This window comes from Haliotis asinina, chromosome 8 (assembly GCF_037392515.1).
Source record: "Haliotis asinina isolate JCU_RB_2024 chromosome 8, JCU_Hal_asi_v2, whole genome shotgun sequence".
In the NCBI taxonomy this organism is placed as follows: Eukaryota; Metazoa; Mollusca; class Gastropoda; order Lepetellida; family Haliotidae; genus Haliotis; species Haliotis asinina.
This window is the reverse complement of record NC_090287.1, coordinates 22,677,777-22,697,005: the sequence shown is the minus strand read 5'-3', so window position 1 is coordinate 22,697,005 and position 19,229 is coordinate 22,677,777. Positions and strand designations below refer to the sequence as shown.

Below are 19,229 nucleotides of genomic sequence, written 5' to 3'. Positions count from 1 at the left end.
TAATGATTATGATAGGCAGACCCGACCATGCTTACAGTCATCCTGGTAAGACTGCAGTGGTGACATATTGATTGGTTGGAAGGTAGGAAGCCTCTTTTGCTTAATGAGTTATGGCAAGTGTTGGAGGGAATGTTCATGGTGTCCTGTGATTTGAAATACACCGACACTGATGGCAGTATTACTTGTCAGATATGGATAGTAAAAGATAGGTTTCAAATTCTGAGATAGCAGATTGTAATTTCAATTTTTAATTTCTTGGTTATGAAGTCTAGAGATTTATAACATATAGAGCATTTGCTGTGTGTTGCCATGGTTGCAAGCAAGTGAAATTGTATTGTTTTTTCATTTTTTTAGTGAGATTATTCAGCTAGATTTATCTTGCTGGTAAAGATGGTAATGTCAATAACAAGCAGTTGGTAACTGTGTGTTTGTCTTGTTTATTCATTAATAAATGTTTCAATAAATAAAATATGATTATTACGACTTGTCTACTTAATTACAGAATTGCAGTGATGAAATGGATGATGAATGAATAGTGCATGAAAGTTAGATACCTCAGAGTTTGTGCCTTTGATGGAAATGCCTGTTTAGGTTTATACCAATCTCCTGGTTGTAATATTTTATTTTGAATATATTTGTATATGGATTATTTTATCTACTATTCTACTACTGTTGTGACAGTGTCCCTTTGATGGATATTACAGCGGATCAAATTTGCTAAACATGTCCCTGATCAGTTGTGCTATAAAATTCCACTTGTTTTGCCCATATGCCTAGAATATTGACCCAGAAAATAATGTTTTTAATCACAAAAGTCTTTTTCTGCCAGCTGCTATTGTTTTGACATAGATAAATAATCAAACTGTTTCGTTGCTTTTACTTCGTACATATCATGGATTCATCTGTGGTTTGTCTTCAATGGAAAAACACAAGTGTTGGGAAGAAAGTGTTGTCTGCAATGACTTCTTACAGTGTGTTGTTCAAAGGGCTACTTGTTATTTGGCTACTATGATCAACCAATCAGAGAGGGTGTTGCAGTGTTTCAGCCAGGCCGCGCCCATGGGCCATTCCCGCAAAATCATAGAAATTTACGCTAAAAATAGACATTGACGCGTATATCTTGGCGCTCTTTTAAGTCAATAAAATTAAAAGCATACAGTTTTTATTTATAATCTGTCACAACACGCTTGAAAAAATATGTTAAACTGAAAAGAAATCATACTTTGCTTGGAAAACAAACGTATCAGTTTCTAGTGTTAAGCAAAGAGGATAGCGACACTTCCGCATTCTTAGAATTGACAAAACTGTAATTTCATGGAAACGTGTGCCATATTTAGAAGTCCTACTATGCTTTTACTAACTCAGATTTTTGTCCGGAAACTGACATAATTAAATATTCGTAATTTATTGGTCAATAAGTCACATGACAATACGGGGAAAAATGAACTGCACATATGGAATTGGCAAAACGAAACAATCCTATTGAAATGGAAGTGGACATTAGTGTGTCGCCATTTTAATCAATCTTTGTGAAAATGAAACGACGAATAGCAGATTTCTTTTCAAAGCAGAATGGTGCTAGCGTGCCGCCCGATGCAAGTGAAGTTCCTGACGCGGTTCATACAACTGATAGTACAAATAGTGAACGTTTCGTATTGGATGTATTTACTGACAATAACGAGGTCAATAAGTTGGGTCAGGTGGAAGAAGACGAACACGTGCCCGACTTCAAGCGAAAGAAATTTGTACATCGTTTCCAAACATCGTGGCTCAGAGATTGGCTTGATTATCATGAGGACACTGGTAAAATGTTTTGTAAATTGTGCACAGAATTCAAAAAGAGAAACAAATTTACTGTTGGAACGGACTGTTTTCGCACTTCAACATTAAAGTGACACGTCGATTGCAGTGAACACCAAAATGCACTTCGCGAACTTTACATGCGAAAGAGATTTCCTATTGCAACAAATCATGTTATTTAACAGAAAAATGAAGCATTGGTTGAAATTCAACCCAGGTGGTGGATATTCTTATGGTAAGCTTAAAAGTTGATTGCCGTAATTATTCATCAATAAATAACTTAGTTAACTATTGCTTGACAGTTGACACACTTTTACTCACACTTTTCAAAGATCAGTGTGCCAATTTTACTTGTCCCACCAAATATATATGGGTTTGATTCCCCACATGGGCACAATGAAGCTCATTTCTGGTGTCCCTGCCTTGATATTTTTGGAATATTGCTAAAAGCAGTGTGAAACCATACTCACTCACTCTTCTTCAAGGTAGTATTGACAGTGTGCTAAATTTCAAATTTGTCGGCGTGGTCAGTGGAGGACCGAAGCTGATCTTCATGTTTGCCCTGCGTTCTGGCATAATGAGTTGGGCACATTGTTTTTATATGTACAAAATTCTAACTATGCTATCATGCATTATAGGATACTCCTGAAATAAAGTTAATAGTCCATTGCCAAGACTCAGTTTGGCCCAGGTGTTCCCACCATTCAACATGTTCAAGTCTCCACTTTTCAAGGCTCACTTTGGTTGTGTTTCTAGGTCTGTGAGCATAATACCTAAGATTTACCATAGTGGTAAAAGTGTTTCTGTAGGCTTTACTCCCAATCCAGCTGACATGCTGTGTTATAACTGAAATATATTCTCCTCTAAATCTATAAACAGTATCTGTGTGATGTCTCACTCAGTCCTAGTTCTTGTCTAAATCGATAAACAGTGTCTGTGTGATGTCTCAGTCAGTCCTAGTTCTTGTCTAAATCTATGAACTGTGTCTGTGTGATGTCTAGTCAGTCCTAGTTCTTGTCTAAATCTATAAACAGTGTCTGTGTGATGTCTCACTCAGTCCTAGTTCTTGTCTAAATCTATAAACAGTGTCTGTGTGATGTCTCAGTCAGTCCTAGCTCTCCTCTATATCTATAATAAACAGTGTCTGTGTGATGTCTCACTCAGTCCTAGTTCTTGTCTAAATCTATGAACTGTGTCTGTGTGATGGCTAGTCAGTCCTAGCTCTCCTCTATATCTATAATAAACAGTGTCTGTGTGATGTCTCACTCAGTCCTAGTTCTTGTCTAAATCTATGAACTATGTCTGTGTGATGTCTAGTCAGTCCTAACTCTCCTCTATATCTATAATAAACAGTGTCTGTGTGATGTCTCAGTCAGTCCTAGTTCTTGTCTAAATCTATAAACAGTGTCTGTGTGATGTCTCAGTCAGTCCTAGCTCTTGTCTAAATCTATAAACAGTGTCTGTGTGATGTCTCAGTCAGTCCTAGTTCTTGTCTAAATCTATAAACAGTGTCTGTGTGATGTCTCAGTCAGTCCTAGTTCTTGTCTAAATCTATTAACTGTGTCTGTGTGATGTCTAGTCAGTCCTAGCTCTCCTCTATATCTATAATAAACGGTGTCTGTGTGATGTCTCAGTCAGTCCTAGTTCTTGTCTAAATCTATGAACTGTGTCTGGGTGATGGCTAGTCAGTCCTAGCTCTCCTCTATATCTATAATAAACAGTGTCTGTGTGATGTCTCACTCAGTCCTAGCTCTTATCTAAATCTTTGAACTGTGTCTGGGTGATGTCTAGTCAGTCCTAGCTCTCCTCTATATCTATAATAAACAGTGTCTGTGTGATGTCTCACTCAGTCCTAGCTCTTGTCTAAATCTATGAACTGTGTCTGTGTGATGTCTAGTCAGTCCTAGCTCTCCTCTATATCTATAATAAACAGTGTCTGTGTGATGTCTCAGTCAGTCCTAGTTCTTGTCTAAATCTATGAACTGTGTCTGGATGATGTCTAGTCAGTCCTAGCTCTCCTCTATATCTATAATAAACAGTGTCTTTGTGATGTCTCAGTCAGTCCTAGTTCTTGTCTAAATCTATAAACAGTATCTGTGTGATGTCTCACTCAGTCCTAGCTCTTGTCTAAATCTATGAACAGTATCTGTGTGATGTCTCACTCAGTCCTAGCTCTTGTCTAAATCTATGAACGGTATCTCTGTGATATTTTGCAGCACACTGAGATGGTTGGCCACAATGGGTTAAGTGACATCTGTCTGGTGGAAAGCCCAGCGTGGGGAGGCAGAGGACTGCCCTCAGCATGACCACTGAAGACTTGCTACAGCCAAACCAGGTCGTCAAGGACCGATGGAAAGTCGTAAGTAATCATTACGGTCATTTAACCATGGGACAAGAAATCAATAAGTCTGGAACTGTGGATTTTTCCGTGTGCTCCTTTTGTTCTGATGGGTCCATGGTGCCAAAGTCATTTTTATTAGTGTTGCATAATACATACTAGCGTTTGTTGGAATCCTATTCTCCACTGATCAATGTATACGACACTGAGAGACATGCCTCCGACCAATATATATGTTTCCTGTTTCAGGCTGAAAGTCAAGTAAGATGATGTCCAGTTTTTCTTTAGTTATGTTTGACATATTATAATATGAACAACTTTTAGTAGCTGAAATAGTTGACATTTTATGTGACCAAATATTAGGATGAGCTCTTATTTCTTTGTTTTGATATTCAGAGAACCTCATGGAATTTATGTAAACTGCATGAAATATTGATACTACTAGGACTCTGACAACACAAGAAAACAGAGAAAGGGTTTAGATTTGTCGCTGTAAGTTTATAAGCTCTTTCAGGAAACAGGAATCACACATAATGGGGCCCATTTTTTGTGTGTAGAATTTAGTGGTGTACTATTTGCTGATAAGTCTATGATGTGTACAAATGCAATCCTGTTAATTAATTTCATGTCTTTATTTTGTTCAATTTAAACACGACTTAATCACAGAACTTGACTCTGATGAATAGCAACATTAATATCCAATCTGCAGGCTTTTTATGTATTGAAAAGTATTTTTTTTGTTGGCTGGGATGTCAAAAGTAAAATGTTTGGCAAAAGTAAAAATTAACATGTATTATTACAGTGAAATTGATCATGTCCGCAGGACAGGTGTCTTTCAAAAATTGGTGATAGTGATGAATTCATTTCCTCATTGGTTATGGTTTTGAATATTGAAGGCTACTTTAGTATTATAAAGCTTCCATGTTGAAGTCTGTTGCCATGATTAGAATTGTGTATTATTCAATAATTCAGACAAAGAAGATTGGCGGTGGTGGTTTCGGGGAAATTTACGAGGCGTCAGACATGGTTACGAAAGAAGCAGTGGCTCTAAAGCTGGAGTCTGCAAAGCAGCCAAAACAGGTGCTCAAGATGGAGGTGGCTGTACTCAAGAAGTTGCAAGGTGTGTAGCCACTCATTTCAGATGTTCCATGTCATTGCTTACGCTATGATACTTGCGTTTCAAAAGGTGCATATGTGACATTGTTGTCTCAGGCATAAATGCTTTTTGTGCTGAGTTGCCTCCCTTAGCTATTAAAGGATTTGCTGATGTGGTTTGAATGCACATTCACCTTGATAAACATCCAGTGTCTTTTTTGACTTGTGTGTGTGGATTTGACTATAGTGATAATTGTCTATCTCCTATCATTTAAGCAGAAATATTGTTCAGATGGACAACAGACCTATCTCACTGACACTTTTGGATGCTGATTATTTGAAAGGGTGTTGACATCATCAAGCATATTGTCACGAGACATGACAATCAAGCTCAGCTGATTAACCTGAAAGATTGTACTATGTATGAACTTTCTCAAGAACATTAATTTCCTCTTGACTGACCACATTATTCTCCTGTCAGGTCGTGATCATGTCTGTCGCTTCATCGGCTGTGGTCGAAATGAAAGGTACAACTATGTGGTGATGTCCCTACAAGGCAAGAACCTGGCCGAGTTGAGACGCAGTCAGCCACGAGGTTGTTTTTCCCTGAGCACCACACTGAGACTGGGGGCACAGATTCTAAAGGCCATCGAGTCCATCCATGAAGTTGGCTTCCTCCACAGAGATATTAAGCCAGTGAGTGAAGCTTCATTGGTTGACTGTAGTGGCATGCATGAATGCTGATGGAGAGCACTGTTGAATGCTTGATAAAGGACTGTTGTCCAGTAATGAAAATTAATATTTAATTGCTGTTCAGTGTAGCCACGGTCACGTACACCTTGGGCTTTCTTGATGAACACTCTGTTGTACAGATTGGTTGTCTTTCCGTGAGTCGTTAGCTGATTAGTCAGACAAGTAGCTGCTTCTTTTTAAAATTGGTCAGTGACAGTATTTATTAACTGTACTCAACTAAAAAAATTAAGGACCACCCCAATTGTCAGTATTAAGGTGTTGACTAGTTCATATTATGATCCATTTTATGCTTAGATATTGAATATGGGTGTGACTCTTATCTTTTGTTTTGTTGAGTATCTATTACGCTCAATTATGCAAGTACAAAGATGGATTCAAAATCCTAAAATATGCCATAAAAAAATGATGAAGGATGTCTCGGAAATTTTTGGCCTCCTTCAGGTTTTTTGTTGCAGCAGTTTGAGGAAAGAATACACCAAAGCCTTTTTCCTCATAGGCGTCCACATCAAAAGTTTTCTGTTGTAGTTGTTTGAGAAAAGCAATCCCAACATTTTGGTGTCATATGCACATTCAGAGACAATTGAAGTGGTTCTTGTGATGAGGGATGAATGCTCAGTATCTTGTCATTGTACCTATAGTTGTTGTCTTCTGCTCCAAGCCATTCAGAACCGATTAACAACTGCCAGTGTCCATTTGCCACAAGATGCATAGGAAGTCTGTCCTCCCCTTGCAGTAGTCTATTGGGTGCTGGTGTGTTTCAACTCACTTGTTTTTCGCTGTTTTTGACAATGTTTCGTTTCACTAAAACTCATTGAATATTGAATTAGTTGCTTCACTGTACCTTCTAACATGTCATTTAAAGTGCCCATTAAGCACACAAAAAATTTACTGTAGGAAATAAATTATATCACCACAATTAACTTTACATTTAGCGTTCCCATACTTTGTGTTTGTAGAGTATTATTTGTGACATTTTTTCATCAAAGACAATAAGTAGCATGGCAAACATAGTACAAGTGGGTAAACATAAGTTAATTGAATTCACAATTTCTTGACAACTCTTGAATACATTACCAATATATATTGTTGCTAAAATCATTGCTTCAAGGTAGTGGTATAATGTTGATCAGACTTGCTGTTCAAAAGAAATAAACAAACACTGCTCTTCTTCCTTTACAGTCCAACTTCTCGATGGGTAAATCTGCAAACCACTGTCGCAAGGTGTATATGCTGGACTTTGGCCTAGCCCGCCAGTACACGACTGCTACAGGGGAGGTCCGACCACCAAGAGCTGCCGCAGGCTTCCGGGGCACAGTCAGATATGCGTCTGTCAATGCTCACAAGAATAAGGTAGGTAGCTTTTGGGGCACAGTCAGCCATGCCTCTGTTGGAGCTCACTTGAATAGTAGGGTACTATTAGGGCACAATATCAGTGCTCACAATAATTAGGTAGAGACGACTCTATATAGAGACAACAATTAGGGACCATTCATAATTATGGCCAAATGGTCATGACGATTTTTATGGAGTTGCATGTACAATGTGAATGACCCCCCAAAATTAATGTACAACATAAGTGACCCCCCCTGCTTGTCATGCACAAAATTAATGACCTCCCCCCCCTCCCCCCACCCCCACAATCAGAACATGTGTATAAAATTGATGACCCCTCTATCTCGCCAGAACAAAATCAGTGACTCCCTTTTAAAATTATCATCACCCTTCCCCCCAGCCATGAATTATGAACGGTCCCTTACATCCAACCATCCAGTAGAATAGGCCTTCAGCAACCCATGCTTGCCATAAAAGGCGACTCAGCTTGTCGTAAGAGGCGACTAACGGGATCGGGTGGTCAGGCTCGCTGACTTGGTTGACGCATGTCATCGGTTCCCAATTGCGCAGATCGATGCTCATGTTGTTGATCACTGGATTGTCTGGTCCAGACTCGATTATTTACAGACCGCCGCCATATAGCTGTAATATTGCTGAGTGCGGCGTAAAACTCAACTCACTCACTCACTCACTCCAACCATCCAGTCACATAATTGACAGGGAGGAATAACATTCCATTGTGGCACATTAAGTCATGACTTGCCTCATATATTCTTGTATAATTTCAAATAAAATGTCCTGAGTGCTGTTGAGATTTACATGCAACGCTGCACAGGAGATATTACTAAGTTAACTACCATTGATTCCAGTATCATGATGAGGATAATTGTCTAAAGGCACATAATTCTCAAAACCTGTGGTCCATCTAATATTGATTATAAGGAATTCCAAATACCTGCTCCTTCCAAGGAGATAACCTACTAAGGTTGAACAGATGCATCACAAAATGTCGGTTTTATTATTTCAGGAGATGGGTCGTCATGATGACCTGTGGTCTCTGTTCTACATGCTGGTTGAGTTTGTGGTGGGTCAGCTACCCTGGAGAAAGATTAAGGACAAGGAACAAGTGGGCACAATGAAAGAAAAATATGATCACACGCAGCTGCTGAAAAACATGCCTTCAGAGTTTCGCACTTTCCTAGACCATATTCAGTCACTGGACTACTATGACAAGCCTGACTATGCCCTCCTGCACAACCTGTTCGAACAATGTATAAGGCGCAAGTCCATCAAAGAAGCAGATCATTATGATTGGGAGAAGCCCTTTGTGGATATGTCAGTTGCAACCACTACCTCGCAGCCTGTTGCCATCAAACAGACTGCAGGGGGACAAGGGTATGTATACAATATAGCAAATTTTTACTTATCCTGACTCAAATTTATTGTGCTTATTATGCTTATCTCCTCCCTCTATGCGCAGATAGTGGAGCACTTGAAATACCTTCTAATTGAAGCGTATGTACAATACACGCAACCACAGGGAACCTCCCTTTCCCAATACTGTCACATGACCAGCCATGCTCTCCACTTTCTTTGGTCTCTTTGGGTCCCGATATGGCGATTCATTTTTGTTTTAATTTCGGCCCTGTGATTTAAACTATTTTGCATTCTGTTTTTGGATAGTTATTGGTATTATCTTTATGTAAAATAGTTAATTTTATTGTGTTTTGGACAAATGTTTTTGTCAACTTACACTTGGTCTGTGCAAGCAAGCGCAGTAAAGGAATCACACAAGCTCAACCAAGAGACTCGTGACAGATCCTACAAAGTGGAGGATAAGCAACTGGCTCAGAAGGATACAACCACTCAACATACCTTCTTCTGACTCGTCCATTCCAGAATGAAGAAGAAAAGATGACCCTCTCTGCATTTATCACCCAGAAGAAGGATCAACAATTCATTTCGGAGCATCTAGCCTTGACGTCTGCAGGTTTCAATTTACTACACTCAGAATGTCTACTATCAGCATCATCTTGGGGTGACAGCTTTACTAATCCCTTGTTCAGAGCTCCAAGTCAGCATCCATGGTATTCAACGACAGAATTGAGGATGTTGCTAAATCCATTACTCGGGACTACAGGGAAGTAATGATGATAAAGTCGATCAACACTTTGACTACTATCCTCAAGCAGTCTTCTCTGTGTTACTCCAACAAGACAAAGTTCTCTTGGGTTCAGAGAACGAGAGACAAGAAGAAAAACACTCGCAACGTCAGGGGCTCTTTTCGGTCTTTTCAAGTGGAGGAAACAGGCGCTCCTATGGAACAGGTCACCCTGCGAGGAGCGCTAAAGGGAGAAAAAATCAGGTTCGGAATGTTTGGAGTGTTCCACACCCACCCATTCCTGTACAACCTTCAAGAGTGAGTGGACTTCTACAGTGCTATAAGATCTCACTACAGGCAACACCTCTGCTTACAAAAGACCCAACACTGTTTGTGTATGCCAGGGATCAACGAGACCAACTAGCACACGCCATATCATCTCTCCTAGAGAACTACATCTGGATCAACTAACACCAGGATTCTACTCCTCAGTTTTACAGGTACCCAAAAAAGCTCCAAGGAAGATTCAACTTACATAAAACATGAAAAAGTTCAACAAGGGTTATCTACTGAAGCCAGAAGGGTGCAGAATGATCCATCTACCACAACTGCAGCATCTCATCCATCCAGTGGATTATCTATCTACAATATAGCTACCAGCACATACATTCCGACTCCAGGAAATATCTGTACTTCCTATTCAGTGGTCAGCACTACCAATGGATGGTTCTACCGTTTGGAATATCTTTGGCCCCATGGCTATTCACACAGGTCATAGAGTCAATAACTACCTACCTACATCGGTGGGGACAGCGCCTTTTACCTGAACAACGATGTTCAAGCGCATCACAAGATAACTCAACTCAGACTACAGTTAGACTTCACCATGAGGCTCCTAACTCAACTCAGATGGCTTTTGAATCTAAAGAAATCAGAATTAGAGCTGCAGTAAGATCTTCATTTCCTCGGGATTCATCACTCCATTGAACTGCATTGCTGGCCCAGAGGGTCAAAATTCAAGCCATGATAGAACAAGAACTTCTCTCTCCATTACCACTACAACAATGGCAATGTCTACTCAGTCAACCCACATCAGCATTAGATTTGACCAGACAAGGACATCTACAACTGTGCCCATTACAATGGTTCCTGATTCAGCATCTCAACATGTTGGATCAGATTGCTCTGCCAAACAACGACAACCGGACAGACAATTTCACATCCCTGCATTATCTACAGTCCTCGAGCCACGTGACACACAGGATTTATCAATATGCCCAGTCAGAGCATTGAAAATATACAGTCATCCCTCGCAATAATGTGCTTCGTGATCCCGCGGATTCGGTTAAACCGCGGGGTAATCTGTGGCTGCCATAAAAAGGTTGTACTGCGATCACACCCCTTCATGAAAATAGCTCACCAACAAATCTGCTGCTGCGCTCTTATAATTTACGTAAACTAGTGAAATTCAGTGCGGATGGCAACTGACAGTGTTTATTGTACATATCCATTGTGTTTCACATGCTTGAAACATGTAGGGTTTTCTCAATAATAACCGTACTAACATCATAGCAGTAACTTATGAAAGACAAGACATGCTATCAGTCGAGTTACAACGAGTACTTACAATGTTTGCTGAGATGCAACACACCGCACTTTAGCGCGGTAAGACACAGTCATCCCAGGATGTATGGTGTCAGAAACCACATTTTTTTTTATTAGATTCAATCCCAATTTTATTGATTAAAACTGTTGACAGAAACAACGGAAACACCGTGAGAGTTTTACCTCATTCCATACGCATACAACTTCCGCTTACCTCATTTGTGAGGATCTGTTTTTCGCGCCTACCCCGATAGCACCAATTTCACATTATTCTTACCAGTCACCAACAGATTACAGTCTCGTAATCCATGGACTCGGAGACCTGCGTTATTGACTCATTGAAGTCAGTTTCAACCATTAAAAGGGCAAAATTTTGTTTTTTTACAATCAAAGTTGCAAGTATCGCGGGAAGTCAGCGGTGACTTGTCAAACTGTCTCCTACGTAAATTGTATCAAGACAGGTAACGGCCTGTGTTCATTGTTATGTTACATATGTTTGCTGAAAACTCGCATTATATACTAGCCAGATAGCAATGTAAAATAATCTGTTACAATAACAGCTTAATATGTTAAATATTCTGATAATGGAATAGAAGTTCTTTGATTTAACATTGTCAGATCGTTTTTATTTTAATCACCGGTACATTGGACTAAAACATCTGTGCACAGCTGATCGCTATTTCCGGCTTAGTTGAATAACAACAAAGACGTATATTCACGTGATACGTCTTTGATAACAGGTAGTGATTTTTTATTGCAGTTTCCTGTACATATATATATTTTCATTTTCAAAGTTTGTTTATTTTCACCTTCAATGACACGATATATTTTTACTGGACCCAATTCAGCAGTTTTGTTACGATCTAACTCGGCCTTTGTTCCACATTATGTAATAGGTACTATAACGCGGATGACTAATAATGCGGGGGGTCATCCGGATGACCCCAAGACCCGCGTTATGGCGAGGGGTGACTGTATCTCCAACGTACTAAGACAAGGAGACGTTTCAAGTGCCTATTCATCCCAATATCTACTGAGACACCTATCCCACAACACTGTCTCAGTATACTGAGGGCCTACAAACCTCTGCGAGCCTCCAATCCACAAGAAGTGAGAGTCTTGGCGTCAACACTCGCTCTACATGGAAACTGCTTGTTAATAACTATAAAGGAAGGTTGCTTTTGGAAATCAAATACAGTTTGCCAGTCACTACCTACGGGACATTGCCATGGAGGACGTCACTGGCATTCACAAGTTTGGACTACTCGTTGCACAATAACTAATGGTTCCACAAAGGCTCTGAGTTTCACTCATATTTTTATCACGTGACTTGTTGAGACCAGAACCCTCTGTGGTGTGTAATGGGTGAGATCCATGCACACATCTTTAACAGGCTAGCATGAGTGATTATGACGCTGTACTCATTATGAAGACACTTGTGCATGAAGAATGGTCGCGACTGGTTTTGATTGGAAATCTTGACATACATTTGCTTTTCAGTCTAAGTAAACTTCTCCTCAGTACTTTTCGTTACACTTCACTACTGAGTCTAACAAAACCTTATGGGAGGTCGCGTCAGGTAACCTTTGAGATTGACCAACCAGAACACAGCTTACCAAATCGTGAAACTGCACATTCGCGTATACCTTTTGAACTTTTTATCTCGAAAAGGTTTGTACCCGAAATGCTATTTAGCGTATGCTCACTTCCGGGTGTTACACATGGCGTATGTTACAACCATGACAATGGTGAGTAGACAGTCGCTGAAAATAGTATTTTTGGCAATATTCAAGGATGTCATCTTGCGGAAATATAACTTAATGGTAACCATGTCAACAGAAAGCCAAAAGTGTATATACTGCAGGTCAAATAACTGTGTTGTATGCAGATTTCTATGTGTGGAGAGATCTGTGTCAGTGACTTGAATATTCTGAAAGTCCGTCCGATCCCGAAATAGTAGCCGTTGTCTGATTGGTTAAATCTATTTAACCGTCTTGCCTTTGACTGGATGGTCATTGGTGGCTCAAAGGTTACCTGATGCGACCTTCTGCTATGTTTTGTTAGACTCAGTGGTGGAGTGTAACGAAATACACTGAGACTTAAGTTTACTTAGGCTGAGTTGCTTTTGACACTAGATGCTAGCTGACCTATATGTATCATCACATTCCAGTCAACAAATGCTTCAAGAGAAAACAAGTTTGACTATATGTGATCCCCCCCACCCCTTCCCCCATCGCACAGATGAATATTGGAAGAACAAAAGTATCGTCATTACAGTTCCTAAAAGGGGGCAAGTACTGGGCATACTTATATGCAGTCAACAGAATCTAGTGTGGCTTGACCCACCGCCGTTTCCATCGGATTCTGGAAGCGTAATAAGCAGGAATCAGGATATGGAAAAATGTTTAATTTTCTGCATAAAATTGATATTTTATACTTATCCTGACTTATGGCATCAAGCCCTCCTAACCACCCCTCTCAGGCACAATGAATTCACAGTTAATCTTGTGTTGGGCTTATGAGATTTGGAGAGAATGGCAAGCATGACTGGTCATGTGACAATATTGGCAGGAAAGGGAGGCTCCCAATGGGTGAGTGTATTGTACATCTGCTTCAAAAGAAGGCAACTTCAAGGGATTTCAAGAGTTCCACTATCTTCCCATAAAGGAGGGGAGATAAGCATAATAAGTATGATAAGCAGGAGTCAGGATAAACATAAAACATCAATTTTATTCAGAAAATTATATAATGAAATGTGTTTACATTATTGTTACAAATCTTATGAATAATGATCTAGGAATGTAGACTTACATACATCAATTATAAATCATCTATGTATATAGTGAGATATTCTGTTTTTTATGGTGGATGGATTTACAAGGATCTATGAAACTATGGTCAAGATTTTAGAATCTCTCTTCGTGCTAAGATAGTCGTAAGTGCCATGTATTAACATGAACTTAAGACTATCTTAGCGCTAAGAAATTTTCGAAAATCTAGGCCCTGGTAATGATGTTTCTTGAAGTGAGTAAAACCAATGTCATAGGTCATATTTTATGATGTATTGGTGCTGGAAGGCTTCTTCCTGTTTCAACATGCCAGCCTTCTCTTGGCAGTATGTGAATTGTCGAGTCTGGACGAGACAATCCAGTGATCAATTTCACAAGCATCAATCTGTGCAGCAGGGATACAATGACATGTATCAGCCAAGTCAATGAGACAGGCCACCCAGTCCCGTTAGTCAAGAAGGACGAGTTACTGAAGACAAGTTCAGACCCAGATGTTCACGGGTTCTACATCCTTTACTTGCTGTGAAAGGTGAACTTGAGGCTGCCATGCGACAATGTGATCCTGTATCATTCACGTAGAGAAACAAGGGAGAAATGTACCCTATCCTTATTGTGCTAACTGGTTAGGGTCAGAAAAGATGTTTGTATGACTTGTGCAGCTTTCATCAAAGAAGTGTTCTCTTCACAGAGAAGATGAATGAGAAATTACACACAATGTATGGATAACAACTTCCATATTTTACTGTGATAGCAATGATTGGATCTTGGTGCTGTTGTCAAGCAAGACTCTGTTGAGATTTGCTCTGTAACAACCACAGTGTCTCCTGAGGCATGGTGGAGTTGCCCAATGGTTAAAGTGTTGGCTTGTAACGCTGAAGACAGGTGTTTGATTCTCCACATGGGTACAATATGTGAAGCCCATTTCTGGAGTCCTCAGCCATGATATTGCTGGAATATTGCTTAATGTGGCGAAAAAATCATATTCACTCTCTCCAATTCAAGATATGATGACATTTTACTTGTCAGTTTTGTTATACTTTGCAGTGTCAGTTTCCTGGCTTAAATGGATGTTCTAAACGTAGATATTCGCCAATTAACAGCTGATTTCATTCACTAATCTTTTGACAGTAACTTACAAGTTGGTCCCAACACACCTGGTCATGGTGCCACTGAGCTGATTGACGAGAACCTGAGTTACAACCAAGAGGATGAGGAGAACCTGAAGAAACAGCCAGGTGACTTGATCATCGGCGACAACAAGTACCAGCGAGACATGGACAATAAGCTGTGGGAGGAGAAAGTAGAGATCATGTTGTCTCAGAAAGCTGACGTCGAAAAACAGGATGGAAAGTATGAGGCTGAGCAGAAAGGAAAGGAAGAACTTGAAGTTGAAAGTCAACAGAAGGAAAATGGTGGCAAGGATAGTAAAAGTAATAATGGTGTGTTGATTGAAGAAAAGGAAGTTGCTGATGACATTGCTCCAATACCGACATTCAGGATATCAGAGATGGTGGGTGGGGAGCAGGGGATGAGGAAGATTTCAGAACAGGTTGAGAGGTCTTCGTATCTGAAAAAGTTGGGAACAATTAGTACAGACAGGAACAGGGAAGATGGGAGTGAGGAGAAGGAATCCTTGAAGCAGAAGGACACATCAGTGTTGATACACTTACCACAGCATAATCAAACTCATGGTGATGGTGCTACACAAAAACTTGTTCTGGCTAATCAGGTGGACCAGGTTCATATACCTGATAATAACGCTAGACAGGTAGATGATATTGTAGGAGAAAAAGTGGTAGATAAAAAATTAGTTAGAAATGTGACTATAGATGTTGACGATGACCATTTGGATGACAATGGGTGCAATATCAACGACAACCTCCCAGATGTGACCTTCCCAGTGAGCCGTGCGCCTCTCACGTTTGCCTTGCAGACAGATGATAAAACTCACACTGCTGCAGATGACAATGCAGATGAAATGGCTACTCGTGCTGCTCCGTTTACAGTTGCCAGTCAGTGGATAGGTATGTCGGCATTTGGCTCAAGCGGTGAGGAGAGTGATGATGACCAGTCAGAAGAGGAGAGTGCTGCCCGTGGAGGGGAGGTGAAACTCAGGTGGCCAAAGGGGCGTTCTAAAAGAGGCCAGACAAACACTCTTGCAGATGGGGATGACATGAACTTTGATAGTGTCGCCAGGAATTCATTGGTCTTCCTGGATGATAAGGACTCAAAAGATGCCTGTCGTGGTTCGCTGGTTTTTGATGAGGATGAAGATGAGGACTTTTTTGCTCAACTGAAACAGCAGGTTGATGATCATGAAGGGAAAACAATGCCAAAATCTCAAGGTGTGTTTGGTTCAGGAAGTCTGCAGAGACTCAGCAGTTTTGAGAATAAAGACGATATAAACAGCAATAAGCAGAGTAACTTCTCTAGTCCAAGAAAAATGCCAGAAAAACTGGCCAAAGATATAGGCAATCGGATTGGATCTCCACTCAAACAAGGCCCTGGTAGTCCATCAAAGCTTTTATTTAAAGGTCGAGAATTGTCCAGTGATGACAAGAAATCGGGTAAAGTGCATTCAAAACTTGTTGCAACAGGCAAACCACCTCCATATCAGAGTTCCAAGAAGGACAAGAATATGGAAGAAAAATTTAAATCCTCGACTCAAGCAGATAGTAATTCTAGAGCGTTGGATGATGTCCTAAAGATGAGAGACAATGTCCATGGCTCCCGAGATGGGTTGTCTGATAAGTATCAGTTGGAGGATGTGAAGGAAGTTGTAAACCGAGAGATAAGCACAGAGGCTGTGGACATTTTGCATCCTCACCTAAATTCAAATATCAATAGTGCTTTCTCAAGCCACGCTAACAGATCTCCCCGTGCTTCAGATGCTCTATGCAATGAAAATAAGATGCCAAGCACTGGTTCCGCTGAGGATAGACAAGGTAAACAATCTGGCTTGTCTATGCGACAATCTCCCGCCAAAAGACGATCAGCTTCAGCACCACGTCTCGACTATTTATCCCATGATGCCACAGATGCTTTGCGCAGCGTCACGCCCCTACAGCTTGACGCTGACAACCGTGTCCCAAAACCACCTCCAGGGATGGCTCCCAAAAATGCTGTAGTGACCGCAAGGTAAGTGTTGATATTGTCTCACCTTCACCTTGTCACCTCACGCCGCCACATGACTGTTGTGTTTTGGGAACTGGGCTGTAACTATGGTAACATATGTAGGCATAACTAATGTACCTTTAGTGATAGCAAAATATATTAGTTAGGGCTGTCATGATCTTTAGTAACAATATGATGCTTTTGAAGTCTCTTTGGCCATCAAGTCATTCCGGTAGTGTGTAATTAAACATAGCAAACAATGTAATGATTCAGAAGTAGATATAGACAATTGAATTTTCTTAACCCTTTTTCTCCAATAGCTGGTAGACACTGAAGATTTGTATCGAGTTTTCAAAGTATTGCAAGTAGTTTTGGTGGATTTTATGTTTGATGGTAATTTTGTTCAGCTGTGTGTTGCACAACCAGCTTTTTGTGTTGACAACTGCTTTGTCTTGTGTTGAAAACAACATGTAAACCACATTTCCCAGTAACACACACATAGCCAACATATTGTAATTTTCAAAGTGACTTAGATGATATTGCATAATATGAAATAAAGTTATTGACCTTTTGATCTGTTTTTTCTGTATATTTTCAACAGTGTAAAATGTGTGTTGATTGACTGTATTTTTGATAATATCATCTTTCATACAAATTTTTAATTTGTTTGAAGGAAATTGTAAACTTTTTCATTTCATACCTGTCTGAAAGAAACATAAAACAATGTAAAGTTCTTCTACCCACCTGTTCAAGCCATAGTTTAGTCTCTATTGTACGTGGTTGTGAACTCCCTTTTCAGTTTGGAGAAGTTTTTGCACTGCATTTTGTTTTGCAGGCGGCGGCGATACAAAGTGGCCTCGGCTAACACCAGTCCCCGTGAGCCTGCATCACCCTGAGCATGGCCATTTGCTGCCTTCCTTCTTTCCTGTTGTTTTGTCATCATCTCCATCTTCTTTATAGACTTTGTGGTTTTCCCACTGCTAGCTTCCGACGCTCAGAATTAGGTAAACGCATGTTTTACTCAGTTTGCTGTCACCACATTTTCTTTATCATTTGACATGTTGGTAGTTTATGACTATATGCATGGTTATTTTTTTAGTTTGTTTTTACTGTTTACTTTCATGTATCAAGAGATGATTTTTGTTGACTGCTGTCTCTTGGCACCATGTCCTAAACCATTTCTGTCTTTTGAACAAGGTTTGATGATAATCATTTAGATAATTATGATTGTTTAGCTTTCTTTTTCCTCAGAAAGAAGTAATGCAAGATTTATTAGGAATGAACTTTGTAAGTGACTGTCGATCTGCTTGTCTGCTATTAATAATCATTATAGCACACTTCTGCCCGCCTGGACACTGGAGACAGTTTAATTCCGTGGCAGGCTGGCAAAAGATAAATCTTACCTGCCTGATGTTCGGGATCATATTTTTTGTGTAATCATGAGAATCCTATCCATGAGCCAAAATCACTTATGTACTTGTTGAGATTCATGTCAAGTTGATTTTGCTGATGTAAGGCGATTGATGAAATTATGAAAGCAAAGAGGCTTAATAGTTTTTTTGTTTGTTTTAAATATTGCTGAGCTGAAGTGCGAATTAGAGTTAGTCTGGCAGCTTTTGGGAAGGGCTGATACATTTTTAGAGCAACTGGTCCTGATATCTGGTAGAATTTTCTGTTGAGTTTCCTACACAGTAGTAATTTGATCTGGCTGATTCTACATATGGCTTCAGTGCACTGCAACAAATGATATTTTCATGTAGTATTTCTTACTTTTCTTGATATTACCAGCATTTGACAGGTGATACAGTAGACCTCGGGTGTTATTTATTTAGTCTTCATTAGAGGATTCAGTAGCAGTACAGTGCATGAGGTGGAAGAAAAAATGATAAATGCTTAGAATGTTCAGTTTGTCCAAGGGGCTCCTGATAACACTTTTCTAAGTCTTGCATGCATTCTGAACTTGAGTTTTACAGCTGATAGGAAACTGAATCATTTTGTTTTTGGAAAAGAACATATCGCCCTACTAACCAAATTTGTAGCCATCACTTGCTGTCCCTCCCAAGGAAGTATCAAACATAGCTTGTTGTGATTGCTGTACATCAATGTTAGCAAGAACAATTCTTGCTCTTTGAAATACAATGCTGTATGATTCCAGGTTTGTCTGGGGCACATTCCTGGTGTCTGACGTCGTGATATTTCTGGAATACTGCTAAAATCAGTGTAAACCTTAACTCACTCCATTTGGTGATGTTACTGACCTGTTGCTAAAAGCAATGAAAGTAATGACATGTTCAGTATATTA

At 39.9% G+C, this 19,229-nt stretch overlaps 1 protein-coding gene across 1 annotated transcript in view; it reads left to right on the top strand.

Moving 5' to 3' along the window:
- Nucleotides 1-18,810, top strand: part of LOC137293576 (uncharacterized) — a 34,416-nt gene extending 15,606 nt beyond the window's left edge. The window contains exons 2-8 of the mRNA XM_067824211.1: nt 4,017-4,159; nt 5,111-5,258; nt 5,715-5,929; nt 7,166-7,336; nt 8,346-8,713; nt 14,942-16,951; nt 17,763-18,810. Of these exons, the coding sequence (XP_067680312.1) occupies nt 4,103-4,159; nt 5,111-5,258; nt 5,715-5,929; nt 7,166-7,336; nt 8,346-8,713; nt 14,942-16,951; nt 17,763-17,823 (3,030 nt within the window). The 5' untranslated portion in view covers nt 4,017-4,102 and the 3' untranslated portion in view covers nt 17,824-18,810. The remainder of the gene's footprint in view (nt 1-4,016; nt 4,160-5,110; nt 5,259-5,714; nt 5,930-7,165; nt 7,337-8,345; nt 8,714-14,941; nt 16,952-17,762) is intronic.
- The last annotated feature ends 419 nt before the right edge of the window (nt 18,811-19,229 follow it).